The sequence below is a fragment of the Oryctolagus cuniculus genome, chromosome 3 (genome assembly GCF_964237555.1).
Source record: "Oryctolagus cuniculus chromosome 3, mOryCun1.1, whole genome shotgun sequence".
In the NCBI taxonomy this organism is placed as follows: domain Eukaryota; kingdom Metazoa; phylum Chordata; class Mammalia; order Lagomorpha; family Leporidae; genus Oryctolagus; species Oryctolagus cuniculus.
The window spans coordinates 68,566,216-68,585,049 of NC_091434.1; the positions used below are offsets into that span (position 1 = coordinate 68,566,216).

General features: G+C 47.7%; 1 protein-coding gene across 3 annotated transcripts in view; it reads right to left on the reverse strand.

Annotated features, from left to right (window-relative positions):
* PDK1 (pyruvate dehydrogenase kinase 1) overlaps window positions 1-6,268 on the reverse strand; it is a 41,471-nt gene extending 35,203 nt beyond the window's left edge. The window contains exons 1-3 of one of the 3 annotated variants that reach the window (XM_051848514.2): window positions 5,942-6,268; window positions 3,395-3,536; window positions 1,348-1,419 (exon numbers count right to left, since the gene is read on the reverse strand). In XM_051848514.2, the coding sequence (XP_051704474.1) occupies window positions 1,348-1,419; window positions 3,395-3,536; window positions 5,942-6,143 (416 nt within the window). In that variant the 5' untranslated portion in view covers window positions 6,144-6,268. Of the gene's footprint in view, window positions 1-1,347; window positions 1,420-3,394; window positions 3,537-5,266; window positions 5,665-5,941 lie in introns of those variants that run through there. The other 2 variants (XM_051848515.2, XM_070070688.1) reach the window with 2 other exon arrangements.
* Window positions 6,269-18,834: the final 12,566 nt, after the last annotated feature.

An 18,834-nucleotide genomic window follows, 5' to 3' on the forward strand; every position in this document is an offset into this window, starting at 1 on the left:
GAGTTCCAGGCTCTTGGCTTTGGCCCGGCCCAGTCTCAGCTGCTGTGGCCTTTGGGGAGTGGACCAGCAAATGGACAATCTCTCTGTGTCTGTTTCTCTCTCTCTCTCACGATCTCTGTTTCCCTCCCTCTCTCCCTAACTTTGCCTTTCAAATAAATAAATCTTAAAAAAAAAAAAAAAAAGTATTATTCTAGGTCCTGCGTTGTGGCATAGCGAGGTAAGGCCACCACCTGCAGTGCTGCATCCTATACGGGCTCCAGTTCGAGCCCCAGCTGCTCCACTTCTGATCCAGCTCTCTGCTATGGCCTAGGAAAGTAACAGAATATGGCCCAAGTCCTTGGGCTCCTGCACCCACGTGGGAGACCCAGAAGAAGCTCCTGGTTCCTGGTTCCTGGCTTCATCAGTGCAGCTGCCATCTGGGGAGAGAATCAGCAGATGCAAGACCTCTCTCTCTCTCTCTCTCTCTCTCTCTCTCTGTTACTCTGCCTTTCAAATAAATAAATAGCTCTTAAAAAAAAAAAAAAGCTATTATTCTGCTTGACTGCCCATTTATTTTCTAGATTCACTTCATGAATGTTTTCAGGAGGTTCTAATGTTTACTTATTCAAAAAGATTTATTTATTAAATTGAAAAAAAAGGCAGAGTGACAGAAAGAGGGAGAGACCAAGAGAGAGAGAAAGACCTTTCATCCACTGATTTTCTCCTCAAATGGCTCCAACACTCTGAACCAGGCTGAAGCCAGGAGCTAGAACTCCATCTGGGTCTCCCAAGTGGATGGCAGGGCCTCAGGTACCTGGCCATCCTCTGCTGCTTCAAGCACATGAGCGAAAAGCTGGATGGAAGCAAAACAGCTGGGACGTAAGCAGCACTCCAATACAAGATGCTGGTCTAAGTGGCAGCTTAACACGCTATATCACAACACCAGTCCTTCTAATGTTGACTTAAAAAAAAAAAAAGACATTTGAAAGGAAAGTGACAGGAAGATGAGATCTTCCATCCACTGATTCACTCCCCATATGATCACAATGGCAGGAGCCTGGAACTCCACACATCCTAGGAGGCAGCAGGTGATGGCTCAGAACTTGGGTCCCTGCCACTCAGATGGGAGACACAGACAGGTTTTGGCTCCCAGCTTCTGTCTGGGCCAGCCCTGGATGTTCAGGGCATTTGGAAAGTGAAACAGCAGATGGCAGATCTGTTTCTCTTGCTATCTCACTCTATGTCCCTCTTTCAAACAAGATGAAAATAAATTTTTGTTGTCATCCCCTTTAAAGACAGTCTAAAAAATGTGTTAACAGGTAAAAGCATAAAGTTGTGTTCAGAACAGGGTCAATATAGTATACTTACTCATAAACAGCTTTTGCATCTTCAGCGCTTTTGTCCTTAAAATCAAGAAGCTCCTGAAGGCTCTGGATGTACCTAAAACACAAATCAAGAGCCCATGTTTTCTTCTACATTCTGAAAAATCAGTGTGGTAAAAATTAGCTCAAGAGTTACTTTATCCATTTCATAAATTTTTCATTTACAGTACTGCTATAAATGTTTGAAGTAGGATTTTTATACTCTTCATGTTTGAGCAAAGTACTACACACAAAGTGGTAGAAAGTACACACTTTCCCCTTAAAGCTTAGGTTAAATTTGATAAGAATTTTAAGATTTCCTACTCCTTTTTAAGTTCTATACCCCAAAATAGTTTTAAATTTTTTAAGCCCCACTGTACATTATAGTATAAATACTGATTATCATAAGACTTGAATCTGTCACCAATTATTATAGGATCTAGAGCAGTCGAGATACCATAAAACAAGCAGGCCAGCCTACCTTAATCTAAGAGTATAACTTAAATGCCTGTGCTTTAAAATCTGAATTTCAGACAGTTATGGTCAGGCAACAAATATTTGTTGAAAGCCTATAATCTACCAAATACTTCTTTTAAACAGAAATGAACAAAAACACACAGTGATGAAAAGTTAAGTTTTTAATGTACCTAACAAGTCAAGCTAACAAAGCACGCTTTTAGGAATAAGCAAAATGAGGAAGGCCACTTGACTTTCAAGGTCATGTAGCCAAGTACAATGGCACTGCAGGGTCAGAGCTAAAAATATTTCAGGAGGATTCAAGTACCTTTTCAACAGTGTAAGATCTGCTTGGCTTGCTGGAAAGCTCTTTATCTATGACCGCGCCCAGTTAGCAGGCGTCCAGGGGAAGTGAGCATTTCTAAATCTTAAATCCATAGGCTGGTTTGGCAAGCTGTTCCTGACCAGCCTGTGCCTCCCTGCATTCCAGGTCAAGTGATTCAGATAGCTGCTGTGCCACTCTCACCCTTAATTTTCTCTTCCTTGGCAGGAAAAACTATGCTCTTTACTCAACAGATATTTGAGTATCTTTAATGTGCAAGGCACAGACCAGACCATTCAAAAAGCAACAATTTCCATTTTTAATGAAAAATTTAAAAAAACAGAAAAGCAATTTCCTTGAAAATTTTTATTTATATTCCATCACAATGCCTAACCAATGCCTCTTAAACCGCCTTTTCAACTTCTCCATACTTGGCCTAGAGAGCATCTGATTATCATATACAGAATGGCCACATTGCTTTTGCTTATGCTTCTCCCACAAACATTTTGCGGACAGCAAAATGAGGAACTCCACAAATTATAACTGGGAAGTATCTTGCAGCTACATTTGTCAATATACAATGTACCTCTGGTCATCTCTCTTGTTTGAAACATGTAGTGCTTACAAGAATACTTTTAAAATTAGTACTATTAACAGCAAAGGCTGCACATCAATTGTCACATGAGTATATACCCTTAACACCTCCTAGTGTTATTTTAGGGAGAGAAATTAGTTAATGATTCCAGTAACTTCTGTCTTTAAATGGAAGAATAAACTTTAACTTTTGTGATGTCCAAAAAGATCTACTTTAATAAAGTAAATTCAGTTTATAAAAGATACACGTGTTAATGTATTTCATCATTCTGACCACGCATGGTTTAGTAGATACAAATCTGGGTTTGAATTCCACATCTACTATTACTTTCTGTGCATCAGTTTACTTATATGCAAAATGGAATTTAAAAATATCTAGGATGCAGGGTGGATAAAGAGATGAAAGGTAATGTGTATAAATACCCAGCCACTCACTGATGGTAGGCATTCCACTTACAATATCCCTGCAGATATTATAACACAAATCTTAGAGCTCTTGTCTGTGCTTCTGCATGGCTCCGGCTGCATTCAGAAAGCAAACCCAGATTCACCAAAAAGAAGAAAGGAAGAGAAATATCGCTATTGCCTTAAGACTCCCCTGAAGAGTAAGAAAGCATTTACTTTAACACTGAGTAAAACTCTCAACTCCACGGACATCGCAAACACAACATGGGAATCTTACCAGCTTTGCACCAACTGAACAGATGGCGTCCTGAGAAGATTATCTGGAAGGAGACTTATTTCTTTCATTATATTTGCCAATCTAACAGGCAGCTCCTGCCGCAGAAACATAAATGAGGTCTTTTCGCAAGCATTCACCGATCCTGCAACCAAAGGCCACAGGGAAAGCAGTAAATAAAAGCCATCGGCAGAAGTCAGGCAGCAGAGAGAAACACAAGAGTTCTCAATCACCCCAGTGCTGGGAAGGGCCCAGGAGGTGAAGATATCCCGTGCCTGCGGGAGAAGGATGGGATAACCTAGCCTTTAGGGACATCACACCCCAGAATGACCTTCCAGTCCCTGCCATTTCAATTAAATGGCTCTCTACAATTAAAGTACTTTGCTATCTCCCTTTGCTGCATCATTACTGTAATGCAACATCCAAGATCCTCTTACAACTAAGGTAACCACAGCCGTGTCTGAGTCAGGCTCAGCACCCAACAGTAGAACCTGACAAGCCTATCCTACCCTATCCACTCTACTGCTGCTACCATTTAGAAAATCTGTCCCCTAACTCTAGAAAGTGTGAAGACTTATCCAAGAAACTGGGAAACTTTTACCTGTAATGGGAAGATTGAGGCCAGGTAGAACCACTTATACTAATTACCAGCAGCAACAAGGAGGGCTTTCAGGCATTAAAAAATAAACACAAACACCTGCTCAGCAATCCTCTTCAAGTAGGTCCCATACAACTGACAGATTCCTGAAAGCCACCTGCCGCTTCCTACCCTTCCGTATCAGGACCCTAAGCAGAACAGTCAGATAATGACCTTTGGCAAGCAGCTCCATTTGGTCTAAAGGTAAACTAAACAAGAGGGTGTCTAACCAGGCCGTTAAGACAACAGCATCCCGTGTCAGAATGGCTGGGCTTCACACTGGCCCCAGCTCCTGACTCTGGCTTCTTGTTAATACAGATCTGTGAGGCAGGGGCGACAGCTCAAGTAATTGGGTTCCTGCTAGGGAGACCTGGATTGAGATCCTCACTCCCTGCTCTAGCATGCCCTAGTCTCTGCTGTTACGAGCATTGGAGGAATGAACCAGTGGACGGGAGCTTTTCTGCAGCATGCCTGCCTGCCAAATAAGCTTTGTAAAAATAAATAAATAAATAAATAAATAAATAAATAAATAAATAAAGTTAGGGGCTGGTGCTGTGGCACAGTAGGTTAAGCCACCCTCTGCACACCAGCATCCCCTATGGGCACCAGTTAAGAGTCCCAGCTGCTCCACTTCCAATCCAGTCTCCTGCTAATGTGCCTGGGAAAGCAACAGAGGATGGTCCAAGTCTAGGGGCAACCCTACACCCACTTGGGGAACCCGGAAGAAGATCCTGGCTCCCGCCTGGTCCAGTCCTGGTTGTTGGGGCCATCTGGGGAGTGAACCAGAGGATGGAAGATCTCTCTCTCGTCAAATAAATCTTTTTTTTTTTAAAGTAAGCTAAAAACTCGGATTATTTCAGTAACGGATTTTAAGCTAAATTAACGTTGCTACTTTAGCAGAGACAACCTTAGCAAAACTAAGACTGTCAATACTAGGAATCAGCATTAAAGGACATTAAAGGACATTCTAGCACTAAAGGACAACATAGTCTTGTGAAAGTTTAAATAGCATACTTTCGAACAAGGTCAAGTTCACCCTTTCATCATCCTAGGAAAAACAAAAACGGAAGGCTGCGAGCCAAAAAAAAAAAAAGTTTGCCACTGGAAACCAATTTTTAGATAAAGTCACCAGCGATGTCGGTATCTTTGGAGTCCACTAACAATGCTGGTGACCTGGTAGCACTCCTAGCGCGAAGATAACTTTCTCTACTCAAACTTTTACTGTTAACAGCTGATACCTGTCCTCCCCTGTCCTTGCTCACTCCGTGCTGGAAGTCGAAGCGAAACGCCCCATCCGCACTTCCTTCTGCAATCTGTCGCGCACCTCGAGAAAACCAGCGTGCACGCGGCCAACTCCACAACACCTGGTACCGATGCAATTTACACGCGCTCAAGACCCGTCTGCCAGCGGCGGATGAAACCCTGGTCGGTGGCAGCACCCTTCAGCCACCGGCCAGGAAAACATTCCAAGAAAACACGAGACCGCTTCTAACTTGCTTTCCCTTGCCAAGTCCTGTGCAATCATCGTGGGCAAGAGGCGCGTTTCTCAGCCCTCCGCGGAATCCGAAGGCGATTCCCGGAGGCGTCTACGCCGCGGCTCTCACCTGAGCCTGCAGCTCCGAAGGGAGCCGGCCCCGAGCGCGCAGCACACGTGCGCCGGAAGGCGGGGCGTCATTCCGCCCGCGGCCCGGCGGGTTTGTTTTCAACCACGGAGTGAAAAGCCCCACGCCCCATTTACCTGAGCCGTGAGAGGGGCCCCCGCGAGGGAGGAAGGAAGCACCCAAGGCGCCGAGCGGGGAGACGTTAGGGACGAGAGGGCGCTCCGGGGGCGACGGGGCGCCAGCGCGGGCCCCGGCGACCACAGCCCCCAGCCCGGGCCGCGCACAAAGGCCTGAGGCCCGCGCCGCACTCACCGAAGTCCAGGAACTGCTTCATGGAGAGCGGGGACGGCGAGAAGCGCGCGTAGAAGTCCACTTGGCCCGGAACGCCGCTCTCCGACGCCGGGCCGGAGCCGGAGTCCGAGGCGAGGCTGCGGCGGTCGCGGGGGCCGGCGGCGCGCAGCCCCGGGCCCGAGCCGGCCGCGGCGGCTCCGCGCAGCAGCCGCGCCAGCCTCATGCCGAGCCCCGCTGGAGGAGCCGGAGCCCCGGCGCCAGGTCGCCGCTTGGCGCCTCAGCCGGGCGGTACGTGAGGGACGTGGCGGGCCGCGGGGGCGGGGAGCGGCTGTCACCGCCGCGGCCGCCGCCCCCCTCGCCGGAGGCCGGCCCCCCGCGCCGCTGGGCGGGGCCCAGAGGGGAAAGGAGGCGGGGTCAGAGGCGGAGCCGGCGCGTGCGCGCGCGTCTCGGCCGAAGCCCCGCCCCCTCCCCTAGAGGCGGGACGCGCGCCGGGGCCGCCCACGAGCGAGGTGGACAAAAGGCCAGACCCGCCGCTAGGCGCGGGGAGCCCTGCGGATGGCCGTTGGCGCCCGACGCCCTGCCGCGAGGTCCGCGGGGCCATGGGCCCCATTCCCACGCCCTTTTGTAACAAGCCACACCTTCCTTCTTCCTCTCCTCTCACAACCTCAACCCAAAGTCTGGAGGGGGCCTACAGCGGGGGCCTTCTGCGAGCGCGTTCCGGAAGCGCTCCGTCTCCCAACATTGCACAGGTGAAGAAACTGAGGCTCGGATGGTGAGCGCCGCGCGTGGGGCCCCACGTGGTGTCCCAGGGACTGCCGGCCCGGGGGCCGAGTTGGCAGCCCAGCCTGAAGCGTTCTCTGCGGCCATTTCTGGTCGACAGCCTAGGGGCATTTGCAATGCCTGTCCACCTGCTGCTGCCCTCATCTCTGTCTTAGGGTCCCAGCTGGCCTGCTGCACTCTGTACGGGTTCTAAGTAGTGAACGTGATGAGGGAGCGCCAGAGTAAAGCCAACAATAATAACCACAATAACTCCTTCCCAACAATAAGCAGAACAGGATGGAAGCCCCTTCTAATACTTAGCAATGACGACAAGATCTAGGTTTACCTAAAAACAAGTTAGAAAAGACTCCATTAAGACTGCCTCTGGAGTAGCGGTAAAACCGCCCCCTGTAGTGCTGGCATCCCATGTAGACGCCAGTTCTAGTCCCAGCTGCTCCTCTTCCGATCCAGCTCTCTGCTATGGCCTGGGAAAGCAGTAGAAGATGGCCCAAGTCCTTGGGCCCCTGCACCTATGTGGGACAGACACCTGGATTAGAAGCTCCTGGCTCCTGGCTTCGGATCGGCACAGCGCCGGGTGTTGCAGCCAATTGAGGAGTGAACTGGTGGATGGAAGACATCTCTCTGCCTCTCCTTCCCTCTGTGTGTAACACTGACTTTCAAATAAATATATCTAAAGAAAAAAAAAAAAAGAGGCTGCCTGGGCCTTGGAGATAATGTGTTAAGGACAAATACCCTTAGACTGCAGATCTCAGCGGCTTGGTCTCTCACCCTCACTGTTCGCTTTTCTCTTTTTCTTAAGTAAAATTTCTACTCTCACTGTTGTGTCCGGTCTCATATATCCATGTCTACACCAGGACACAAACTCGGACTCATCCTCTCCAGGTTTCTTGCAACAACAGGACTAGCCTATGTGTGCCACTGGTTTCATCCATAGAGCCTCAAAAGTTGTAGTTAACACTAAAAGCTACTTCTTGTCTCTTCTCTGTAAGGCTGTCGCAAAACACACCAAACACTGGAGTTGGAGGAAGAGGAAGAGCCTATGAGAGAGAGAGTGTGTTTGGGGAACAGGTCCTGTTAAACCTTTGCCCAGGGAAGTAGGAGCAGCGAATCCCATTGGGTGGAGGTGGAGCTGACACTGACACTGACACCTGTGGTTGGGCCATCTGGCCATCTAGCCTTCTAGCAAAGGCAGAGGGGGCTAGAGCCTTAGATGGTGCCACAGATAAGACTGCACCGCTGCTTCTCTATATCCACCCCAGTGCTTGTGAGCTTTAGAGATAACAAAATTTCTTTACCGTGTGCTTTATATTTTTTGTTCCAAAACTTGAGACAGAGGCGTTTCACGTTTCAGATTTGTTTGAATAAAATATCTTGGGGATGGGACCCAAAACAAAACACCAAATTCTTTTATGTTTCAACTCTGTTACTGGTCACGGAGGGGAGGTTGCTGGAACAAGTCTTGTGGGTTCTTTTCCTCAGCTTAGTATAGAAAAAAGCTGGGAAACAATTTGCAAAGAGGCAGAAACTTTTATTCAATTAGCAAGCGACAGAGAAAACATCTGGTCCGAGAGGAGACCAGGCGGAGTGCCCGAGCCTGACACTGGCTTTGAGAAAGTGTCCCAGGTTTTTAAGGCATTAGTATCTGGTCACTGGTTATCCTATTGGAAGTGCCCATTATACAGGGGTTTACACATACGTATGTTGATTGGCTTGGGCTCATGGAGATAGGGGGGTGTGGTGGAATGAGAAGGCCATGCCAAGATGGCCACTGGCAAGCCAGCATCAGTTACTCAGGAATGGCTTCAGAACCCACCTGGCAACGGAGCCTGCCTGGCAGCAGGCTGTGATTGGTTAGGGCATAAGCCGCCCTTTGACCTGATTGGCTGCCTCTGCTATATAAGCTGCTGTACCAACTGAAATAAAAGAGTCCGCTGGCTGCTCACCTCAAGCCCTCTTTCACCCGACTCCTGGGGTCTTTGTGGTGACTCCATGCCTCTTGACCCCGCCACGCTCCTCCTCTCAGAACGGATCCACGACAACAGGGGGGAGCAGGGGTTTCCTAGAGACTGTCTCCTTAGGGTCTCTGCTAGCTCTGAGTGGTAGATTGCAACTAACTTGAAGGCATAGTTTGAAACCACAAGGTCACACAAGATAACCAGAGTCTCTTGGAGCTGTTTCAACTCTCCCCAGGTGCTCAGCCCCTTCCCTCGCCAGCTCTGAAAGATTGCAGCCACCCTGGAGGTGTGATTTATTTATTTATTTATTTTATTTTTTTTGACAGGCAGAGTGGACAGTGAGAGACAGACAGAGAGAAAGGTCTTCCTTTACCGTTGGTTCACCCTCCAATGGCTGCCACGGCCAGCGCGCTGTGGCCAGCACACGGCGCTGATCCAATGGCAGGAGCCAGGTGCTTCTCCTGGTCTCCCATGGGGTGCAGGGCCCAAGCACTTGGGCCATCCTCCACTGCACTCCCTGGCCACAGCAGAGGGCTGGCCTGGAAGAGGGGCAACTGGGACAGAATCCAGCGCCCCGACCGGGACTAGAACCAGGTGTGCCAGCGCCGCAAGGGGGAGGATTAGCCTAGTGAGCCGCGGCGCCGGCAGAGGTGTGGTTTAAAGCTGCAAGGTCACACATTAGGAACAAGAAACTATTAGTGGGGGAGATGCCAGTTGGTTTGGAGACAGGCTTTCCAGCCACAGCTGGCAGCTTGCTTGTGAAGGACATTCTACTTATGTCTGAGGGGCCCACAGACTCCCAGCCCCACTGGCCAGCCTCAAGCTCCACCTTATACACAAAGCCTGCAGGTAGTTTTATTTGTAGTGCCCCTGCATTCAGATTAGGAATGCTCAACCTATACACATACACAGGCTTCAAAAAATTGATGGAAAATGGAATTACCATGGGAATTTTCCACGAATCTTCTGAAGCCCCCTTGTACATCTCCATGAGTTTCTAGTATAAAATTACACTTCATTGTAATGGCCAGATGAGCTTCATCCAGGTCCCTCATGTGGGTGCAAGAGCCTAAATGTTGCAGGAAAACGACTGTGGAAAAATTACCTCAGTTCTTTGTCTCTTATGGAAGAAGACTTTCCAAGGGGACCATGCAGAGAGACTTAAAAACAAGATTTATTAGAGTCAAAGACTTCCAACCAGAGTGGCATGGAGAGGGGCTTCCAAAGGAGGAAAAACCCCCAAAGTGGTCCATGGCAGTCAGTTTTTAAGCACAATTTTGATTGACATTCAGTTACAAGGTGGGGACAAAACTCATCAAAAGACCTGATCCATGCTTTATCCTGTCTGGCTTGCTCATGATAAAACGAAAGAGCCATCACAAAGGCAGGACACCTAATTTGTTTTCACAATAAACTGGGAGTTCAGAAGAGTGGAGTCATCACTCCTTTGTTATTCTCATAAAATTGAAGGCTCCCAAGGAGTGGGAGGCAGGCACTTCTGACCTTGCTGACCTTGCTTTTGGAGGAACGTTTGCCACCCTCAATTTCCAGACTGCCTATTAAACCCATTTGACTCTTCACACAAGGTCTTGGGCCATCTTCCGCTGCTTTCTCATGTACTCCAAAGTGGAGCAGCTGGGACGGGAACCCATGCCAGCATGGGATCCTGGCACTGCAGGCAGCGGCTTACCCAGCTAAGCCACAACCTGCAGGTCCCCAGGTCCCCCCCCACACACCAAGTGTTTTATATGTTTTAAAATGGGGAACTTTCCCTGACTGGTGGCTATCTGTGCTAATAAAGTGAAAACCTATTGGCTACCCAGGGAGCATCTGCCAGAACCACTTTTTTTTTTTTTTTTTGCATAGATATGTTAACAGAGTGAAACTGAAGTTCTCCTTGGGAGGTGCTCAGAGGTCAGAGCCGGAGTAACTGGTTTTGCGTAGTGAAGTTGATAAGCATGCTCAAACAGGTCTGCCGCTCATGCAGTCTCCTCCCTCCTATAACTCCGCTGAGTGTGTGCCTCTCCCTTGGGGCCCCTTCTCCTACCTGCCTGTATTCAGAATTTGTTTCCTGTGTCTAACAGTCAGCTCTTGAGTTATATAAAAACATAAGAAATGAGATGAGAGTCTTTTTAGGCTCTGTTTAGTGCAGCAGTGTTTAGCACAAAGGGCAACACTGACCACCTGGAAATGATGCCTGTAGGTGGCTGGGGTGGGAGAAGAGGAAAAATAATTTTTCTTTAAGCAGCAGAAGTCCTTAGTTGAACAGGTTGCTGTAACAAAAAACAAGTTAGTAGGAGAAAGACAAGCAGAAGTTGACTATATATTTCATATATACACAGAGATGCCCAGGGAATGCGTAATTCTCAGAAGGCGGCTGTGAATTCTAGCTCACATAACATATTCAACAAGGAACAGTAAGGGTTTTTTTTATTTTTAATTTATTTTTGGGGGGGACAGTAATTTTTTAGAGAAATGTCACAAAAAAGAAGAGAACTCTGAATCTCCTTTACAAGTGGAAATTTCCTTTAAAGGAAAACATGTCGCCTGTGTTTAGAGCTTTTCCTGCATCCACTAGTTTTCAGTGGCCTCAAACTCAAAATAATAAAGGGCAGGCTTTGTGGCACAAAGGTTAAGGTGCCACTGGGATGAATCATCCAATACGGAGTGCTGGTCTGAGACCCAGGTGCCCTAGTTCCTACCCAGCTCCACACTAATGCTCCTGGGAAGGTGGTAAAGGATGCCACTTGCATGGGAGACCTGGGTAGAGCTCCTGGCTCCTGGCTTCAGCGTGGCCCAGCTCTGACTGTTGTGGCCATTTGGGGAATAACCAATAGATAGAAGAGCTCTCCCCACCACCCCTCCCAACCCCGTCAAAATCTGTATCACCATGCCTTTCAAATAAATAAATATTGTTTAAATGCATATGCTGGGGCCTGCATTGTGGTGTGGTAGGTTAAGCCGCCGCCTGCAGTGCCGACATCCCATATCAGCACTGATTCCAGTCTCGGCTGCTCCACTTTGGATCCAGCTTCCTGCTAATGATCTTGGTAAAGCAACAGAAGATGGCCCTAGTCCTTGAGCCCCTACACCCACATGGGAGACCCAGATGAAGACCCAGATGAAGTTCCTGACTCCTGGCTTTGGTGTGGCCCAACCCTGGCCATTGCAGCCATTTGGAGAGTGAAACAGCGGACGGAAGAGTCTTTCTCTGTCTCTCCTTGTCTCTCTGTAACTCTGACTTTCAAATAAATCAATGAAGTTTTTTAAAAGCATTTGTTAAAAAGGCATGGTGTCAGGTAGCTTATTCTGGTACTCTTCAATACATAATAGCAGCCTGCTCCATGAAAGATGGGTTAGTTTTGTGCCAGGTATCCTGGACAGCAGACAGAAGAGCAGTTGGAAACTGCAGGAGGCAAGCCTGACTTAACATGAAAAACTCTCACTGGGTACAACAACTTTACTGTGAAGGGGGCAGCCTTTGAGGAAGAGGGGCTTTTCATCAACGTCCTTTAGTAAAGACTAGACGACAGCTTTATTCAGATGCTATAGGGAGAGCTATAAGGAAGCGGTGTAGTCTAATGAAAAAAGCACAGGTTCTGGTTTCAAATTCCGCCTCTGCCATTTACTGGCTGAGTGTCCTTTAGAGGGGCCTCAGCCTTCTTCCCTACCTAAAAAAGGTGCCTATCTGTCTCACGGGATTGCTGTGATATGGTATAACTGCGTTAGCACCATATCTGGAACACTCCAGATACTCAATAAATGGCATCTATTTTTTTGTCATCACTGGGTTTTATTATTCCCTTATTGGGATTTTATCAGAACTACTCATGTGCATATTTTGCTCAAAGCAGACTTTGCCAAAGGTTTGAAGAGAAAATGGCTTAAAATGGATTATTGGGCACCCTGCAAATAGTCCACCCATGGACACAGCTCTGCTCCGGTACTCATGCCGCCCTCCTCCTTTCTTCTTCTACGGACCCTTAGCTCCCAATTCTTCTCCCTCTCAGCATTACTGGGTTCTCTCAGCCCCTGTCTGCGTGCTGCTGCTTCCTGCCTGCACATGTCATGGTGCTCAGCCGAACATTGATTTGTGTGGAAGCACAAAGGCGCAGCAGAGAGAAACTGTCCCGGAAAGCAATCAACTGTTTTACAAAGTGTTATTTCTTTTCTCCAAAGTATATTCACTGAGCCACCACCCAATAGAGGATGAATAAACAATAACACATTTAAAGGGTAGCAACGTTTTGCTTTTTAAGTCCAGAATCCTTAGAGGACTTTAGCAGAAAGCTTTACCCATGTAGATGCATGCATAATCATATTTTAATCATTTATTTAAAAAAATGTTTATATAGCAGACTTGGGTCAGTCTGTCCCAATTCACTGGAAATTTACAATCCAGGTCGAGTTGGTTTGACCAGAGAGTGGAAAAAGCAATGGCAATCAAGCTAGAATGTACCACCCTCTCTCCCTTACCTTGGGCTTCAGGCTTCGTGGGGTTTAGAGGACAGAGGTGAGAAAAATCATGACATTCTCTTGCCCTTTTCCTGCCAGGCTGTGGTTTGCGTCCTCTGACTGTAGCCGCAGCTCCCTCTGAGATCCAGAGCCCCAAAGGCAGCCCTAGTTCCCTCTTCAGGTACTTCAGGTACTTCAGGTACTTCACCACCCCTGGCTTGCTTAACTCAGCCCACACTCTAACCCTACTCCTTTTATCAAACACTGCAATTTCCCGTTTGAGTGTGCTATCAATTTCCCCAGACTGACTCCTGTTTGACACACTAGAAAGATAATTTTCAAAAAATCTAAGATCACGACTCTCATGCTGCTATAAAACAAAAATGTATCAAAAATTTTACTTAACACCTTAATTCAAGGAGGGAACCAGAAAAGAATGTTATAGCCAGTTAAAAAAGGTTTAAAAACAGGAACATGGAAAAGAATTTGCAAACGCTGCAAAACCGACTTTTTCCTCCAGGATCCCAAAGGTTTGTACCTGACAGAATTATTTGCCTTGTCATCAGTTATCTGCCATTGACAGACTTGTAAAATGCTCAAAGACAAGGAATGAGAATCAGATACCCCGGGAAGTTTGCTTTAAACAATGCAACGATTCTGCTGAAGGCCATTTCTCCCTGCATGCCCTGGCCTTCCTGCTTTAAGGGATACTGCCCTTCAGGTAATGATTTCTGCGATGATGTGGAGGCCATCCTGGTCTCTAGGATCCGTTCTAGGGAAAGAGTTTTTATCTGGAGTCAATCCTTTGATGTGCTGCCAGAGCAGAGGGAGAGAGCCCCTGGGAAGACTCAGGGAACAGCTCTGCAGGAAGCCAGGAGAGGAATTCACAATGCAGAGCCAGGGCAGGGGAGGAGGCCGCTGGGGCACAGAAGGGCTGTTTCACACTGTGGCCCTCTTTGCACTCTCCATCTGCAGGGAAGTTTACTAACAAGAGAAGGAAGACTGTTCACACTGGAGAAAAGGGTGGATTTTTTCATGAGCATTGGAGCCAGTGGGGACAGTATTTTCACATTAGGAATCTAAGTGGGGTGACATAGCCTTAAGAACTTACAGACATACGCAGGGTGAGCTCTGGACTTGAACAATCCAAAATTGGCCATGCTAGAAGATCAAGTTAGGCACATTAAAATCTTAAGAATTTATTCAAGCAGACAATGACTCATGACTTGGGCAGTGCCAGTCCATATGTGGTTCCAGGCTTCACTGAAGGGGTATAAACTTAGGGCAGGCAAGGCAAGAAGATACCTGATTGGTTAGAGCAAGGCAGCAGCCTAACTTGGATCATTCCTGTGGGAAGTCCCCAGTGAAGAGGTTTTGAGAGCTTCTGATTGGTTAAGCTTAAACTTTTACTGTTTATTCTGGGTTGCACTCAGTTTGCTGATGTAGACACATAGCCAATCAGGGCATTGGATCTGCTTCAGTATAATGACTTCCCAGTTGTTAGGTAGGAAGTCAGAAATGAGCTTATGAGTGTGAGACAAAGGCCTAAGGGATTGATATCTACAGCAGTTCAGCAACCGAATCTCAAAGTCATCCCGATAACCTTCCAGGTGCAGCCCAGTATCTGCACTTCAAAAGTCCTGCCCAGATCCTGATGACCTTCCAGGGGGTCCTGCCCCTTCTGCCTCACCTGATAACCATCCTTCCTCTAAGGCTGGGCAATGTCAGCCAGGCTTCCTCTATCTGATAACTTCAACGGTAAAAACTCATCCAACAAGTCCTTTGTTCCGGAGGAGAAGGAGGAGAAGGAGGAGAAGGGGAGGGAAGGCAAGACCCATCCCTTAAAAACACCTGCCTAAATGTGCACTATGCACTCTCTCTCAGGTTCTGTCTGGAGAGGTGCCCATGTATTTTTTTTTTTTTTTTTTTTTGACAGGCAGAGTGGACAGTGAGAGAGAGAGAGAGAAAGGTCTTCCTTTGCCGTTGGTTCACCCTCCAATGGCTGCCGCGGCCGGCGCACTGCGCTGATCCGATGGCAGGAGCCAGGTACTTTTCCTGGTCTCCCATGGGGTGCAGGGCCCAAGCACTTGGGCCATCCTCCACTGCACTCCCTGGCCACAGCAGAGAGCTGGCCTGGAAGAGGGGCAACTGGGACGGGACTAGAACCCGGTGTGCCGGCACCGCAAGGCGGAGGATTAGCCTAGTGAGCTACGGCGCCGGCCTTGAATTCTTTCTTGCACGAAGACAAGAACCCTTGCTTCTCCAGTAACAGTAGGACTGGTACACCGGTTAGGATAAGTGGTGTACTCAAAAGTAAGAATAGAACCAGCTTCTGATCCTGCAACCCCACTTCTGAGTATAGAACCAAAGCAAAGGAACAACTAGGATCTTAGGCCGGCGCCGCGGCTCACTAGGCTAATCCTCCGCCTTGCGGCGCCGGCACACCGGGTTCTAGTCCTGGTCGGGGCGCCGGATTCTGTCCCGGTTGCCCCTCTCCCAGGCCAGCTCTCTGCTGTCGCCAGGGAAGTGCAGTGGAGAATGGCCCAAGTGCTTGGGCCCTGCACCCCATGGGAGACCAGGAGAAGCACCTGGCTCCTGCCATTGGATCAGCGCGGTGCGCCAGCCGCAGCGCGCCGGCTGTGGCGGCCATTGGAGGGTGAACCAACGGCAAAGGAAGACCTTTCTCTCTGTCTCTCTCTCTCACTGTCCACTCTGCCTGTCAAAAAACAAAACAAAACAAAAAAAACAACAACAACTAGGATCTTGTGGCAGCACCAACACTCCACTGCATGGCAGCAACCGGAGAGACCCGACTTGCTGCCTCATTTCTCCTCTTTTCTCTTCCAGAAGGGAAATTACTACTGATCTGCAGGACTCTCCACTGTGATGTATGATTTGATCCCCAGACCTTATGTAAGGAATGATTGACCTTTTCTGTAACAAAGTCTGGCCACAGTATAGAGGACCAAGCAGCATAGCAAAAAAAAAAAAAAAAAAAAAGAGAGAGAGAGAGGTTAAACTATGAAATGTTACAACTAGATTGATTGATTTTTATGTGTATGCAGTAAGTGGGCAGAACTCCCCTTTTAAACAAAATTGAGGGGAAAATAGAAAGTTGTTCTAATGACCTCAAAGTATACAAGCAGGTCACCACCGTTGATCTTACCTAAAAGGTCATAGTTCTTCTCATGGGCATGGTTTTATCTCACAAGAAAATACTAAGTGTCAGAATTTGCCCATGACCATAGTTTTCTATGTCACCCTGATGATATTAAAGAAATCTTCAAAAATCAGGGTTGGGTTGAGCACCCCTTTGACTAGCATCATAGAGGCTGCCTCCATGGTCTACTTTATTAGAGACCAGGAGAACGAGGAGCAAGCTCACAGCAGGAGCAATGTAAGGACAGGCAACAGGCCAGTCAATGGCTGCTTTGCACAGTGATCTGCCTTCAAGGAGACCAACAAGGCCAGTGCACCCCAAACAGCACCTATTTCCCATATGAGGAGCCAGGGCATTGGGCAAGCAGCTGTCGTGACAGAAACTGCCTTCTTTCAGCTCTGCCAAGAACAAGTCCACTGGACACCCAGAACTGCCCTGGGTGTCGAAGGACTCCTGGTTCAGAACCACAGACCCTGTGGCCCCGAGCTAAAAAGCCTTTGGCTCTGCCCAGCCTCTGCCCAGCTTCCAACTCTAGCCACTGCTATTGAGGGGATGGCCTAGGGTCAGTGAAACCTAAGATGCCTATTTGTACCAACCTTCTATTCAGCTCTCCTCCTAGTCCAGCCATGTAATGCAAGTCAACAGGGTGCCTCCCTTAAAGGAATTCGCTTCTCTTGCAATTCTCTTCCAGCACCCCATGGAGAGGTCTGGGCCTTACACACCCAGCCAGCCCTTAAAAGTCTATCCAAATAGTATTAAGCTTAGAAAGCCCTTCCTGCCAGTTCCTAAAAAAAAAAAAAAAAAAAAAAAAAAAAAAAAAAACCAAAAAACAGGGCTTTCAGTAACAGCTAACTCAGATAGTCCTGCACCTATTTGGACAGGTCCTCACTGAGGACTTACAGGGCCTATCTCTGAGGGGGGTGCACAATAATCCAAAGTGTAGATGGTTAAATGTAAATGATTTACTAGTCTGTTTCCTTTCCCAGCCTGAGACTCTGGTTTTGTACATTGGCTTAACTTCCTAGTAAAACTAACTACTAGGTATCCAGAGAAAGAAGCATAGCCAGTCCACTAGAGAGTTAATTATTTAACCCTTATCCTCACCCCTGGGGAGAGAAAAACCAGCCCCAGAGAGGATATGGGCCATGCAGCAAATTCCTACTTCTGCAAACTTCAGGCAGTCCCAGCTTTTCTCTGTCAGGTTACAGGTTCCTAGATACAGGGAAATAGCACAGTTCCTAAACCAGGCTCTCAACAGGGAGCCAAAGCAGAGCCCCTTCCTTTGGCAGAAAGAGCAAACCAAAGCCTTTACTCAGCTAAAGGATGCTATGACTAAAGCCCCCGCACTAGGACTGCCAAACCCAGAGAAACCCTACCAGCTGTACGTCACTGGGAGATAGGGAGTCACCTTAGGAGGGTTAACTCAGGATCTGGGACCTGTTAAGCAACCTGTGGGCTACTTTTCTAAAACCTTAGACATGGTTGCATAAGGATGGGCTCACTGCCTAAGGATAATAGCAGCAGCTGCCTTGCTGACAGAGGAGGCATCTAAAATTACATTGGGACAGGATATACCTCACATCAAATAAATTCTCTATTAGAGCAAAAGGGCTCTCACTGGCTCAAAGATAGTAGAATACTAAAATATCAGGTCCTCCTTCTAGAAAACCCTCAGGTAAAAATAAGGCATTGCTCCACTTTAAATCCAGATACCTTAATGCCAGTTTGAGGGGAAGGTGGTCCCCTCCACTCCTGTACTGAGACTATAGACTTGATCTATGCCAGCAGAAGGGACCCAAAAGACAGCCTCCTGACTAAGTTTGGTTCACAGATGGAAACAGCTTTGTCTGAGACGGAACCTGCTTCTCAGGGTATGCGACAGTTACAGCATGGCACGCTACTGAAGCTCGTGCTCTGCCCCCAGGAACTTCTGCTCAGTTAGCAGAACTGATCACCTTAACCAGAGCTCTAGAACTAGGTAAGGACAAGAGAAAATAACTCCCAGGGGTCTTGACTTCCACTTTTAATTAAACCTATGCAGCAAAAGGGAACTTACCCCAGGGGAGGCTGGCAAATAGATTTTACTCTGTCAAGGCTATAGGTACCTGCTTGTACTTACAGACACATTTACTGGATGGGTAGAAGCCTTCCCAACCAGAACTGAAAGGTCTCAGGAAGTGGCCAAAATTCTCCTGAAGGAAGTTATTCCACGCTTTGGTCTCTCAAAATCTTTACAAAGCAACAATGGGCCTTCCTTCATCTCCTAGATTACACAAGGGATTTATTTGTAAGGCCCTAGGAATAACCCAGCACCTTCACTCTGCATGGAGACCTCAGTCTTCCGGTAAGGTAGAAAGAGCCAACCAGACTCTATGGAAAACATCCCAAGTATAGAAATGTGCGCTTGGTAAGAAAGGTTGAGAAGGAAAGAGTTCTTTTGAATAAAGAAAGGACATGGCTTGTAAGAATGACTTCATCCTGATGGCTAGTTTACTCTAGACTGGAATGGAAGTGATGGAATGTTTCAAGGAAGTTGAAGAGGGTATATGAAAGTCACAAAAGGT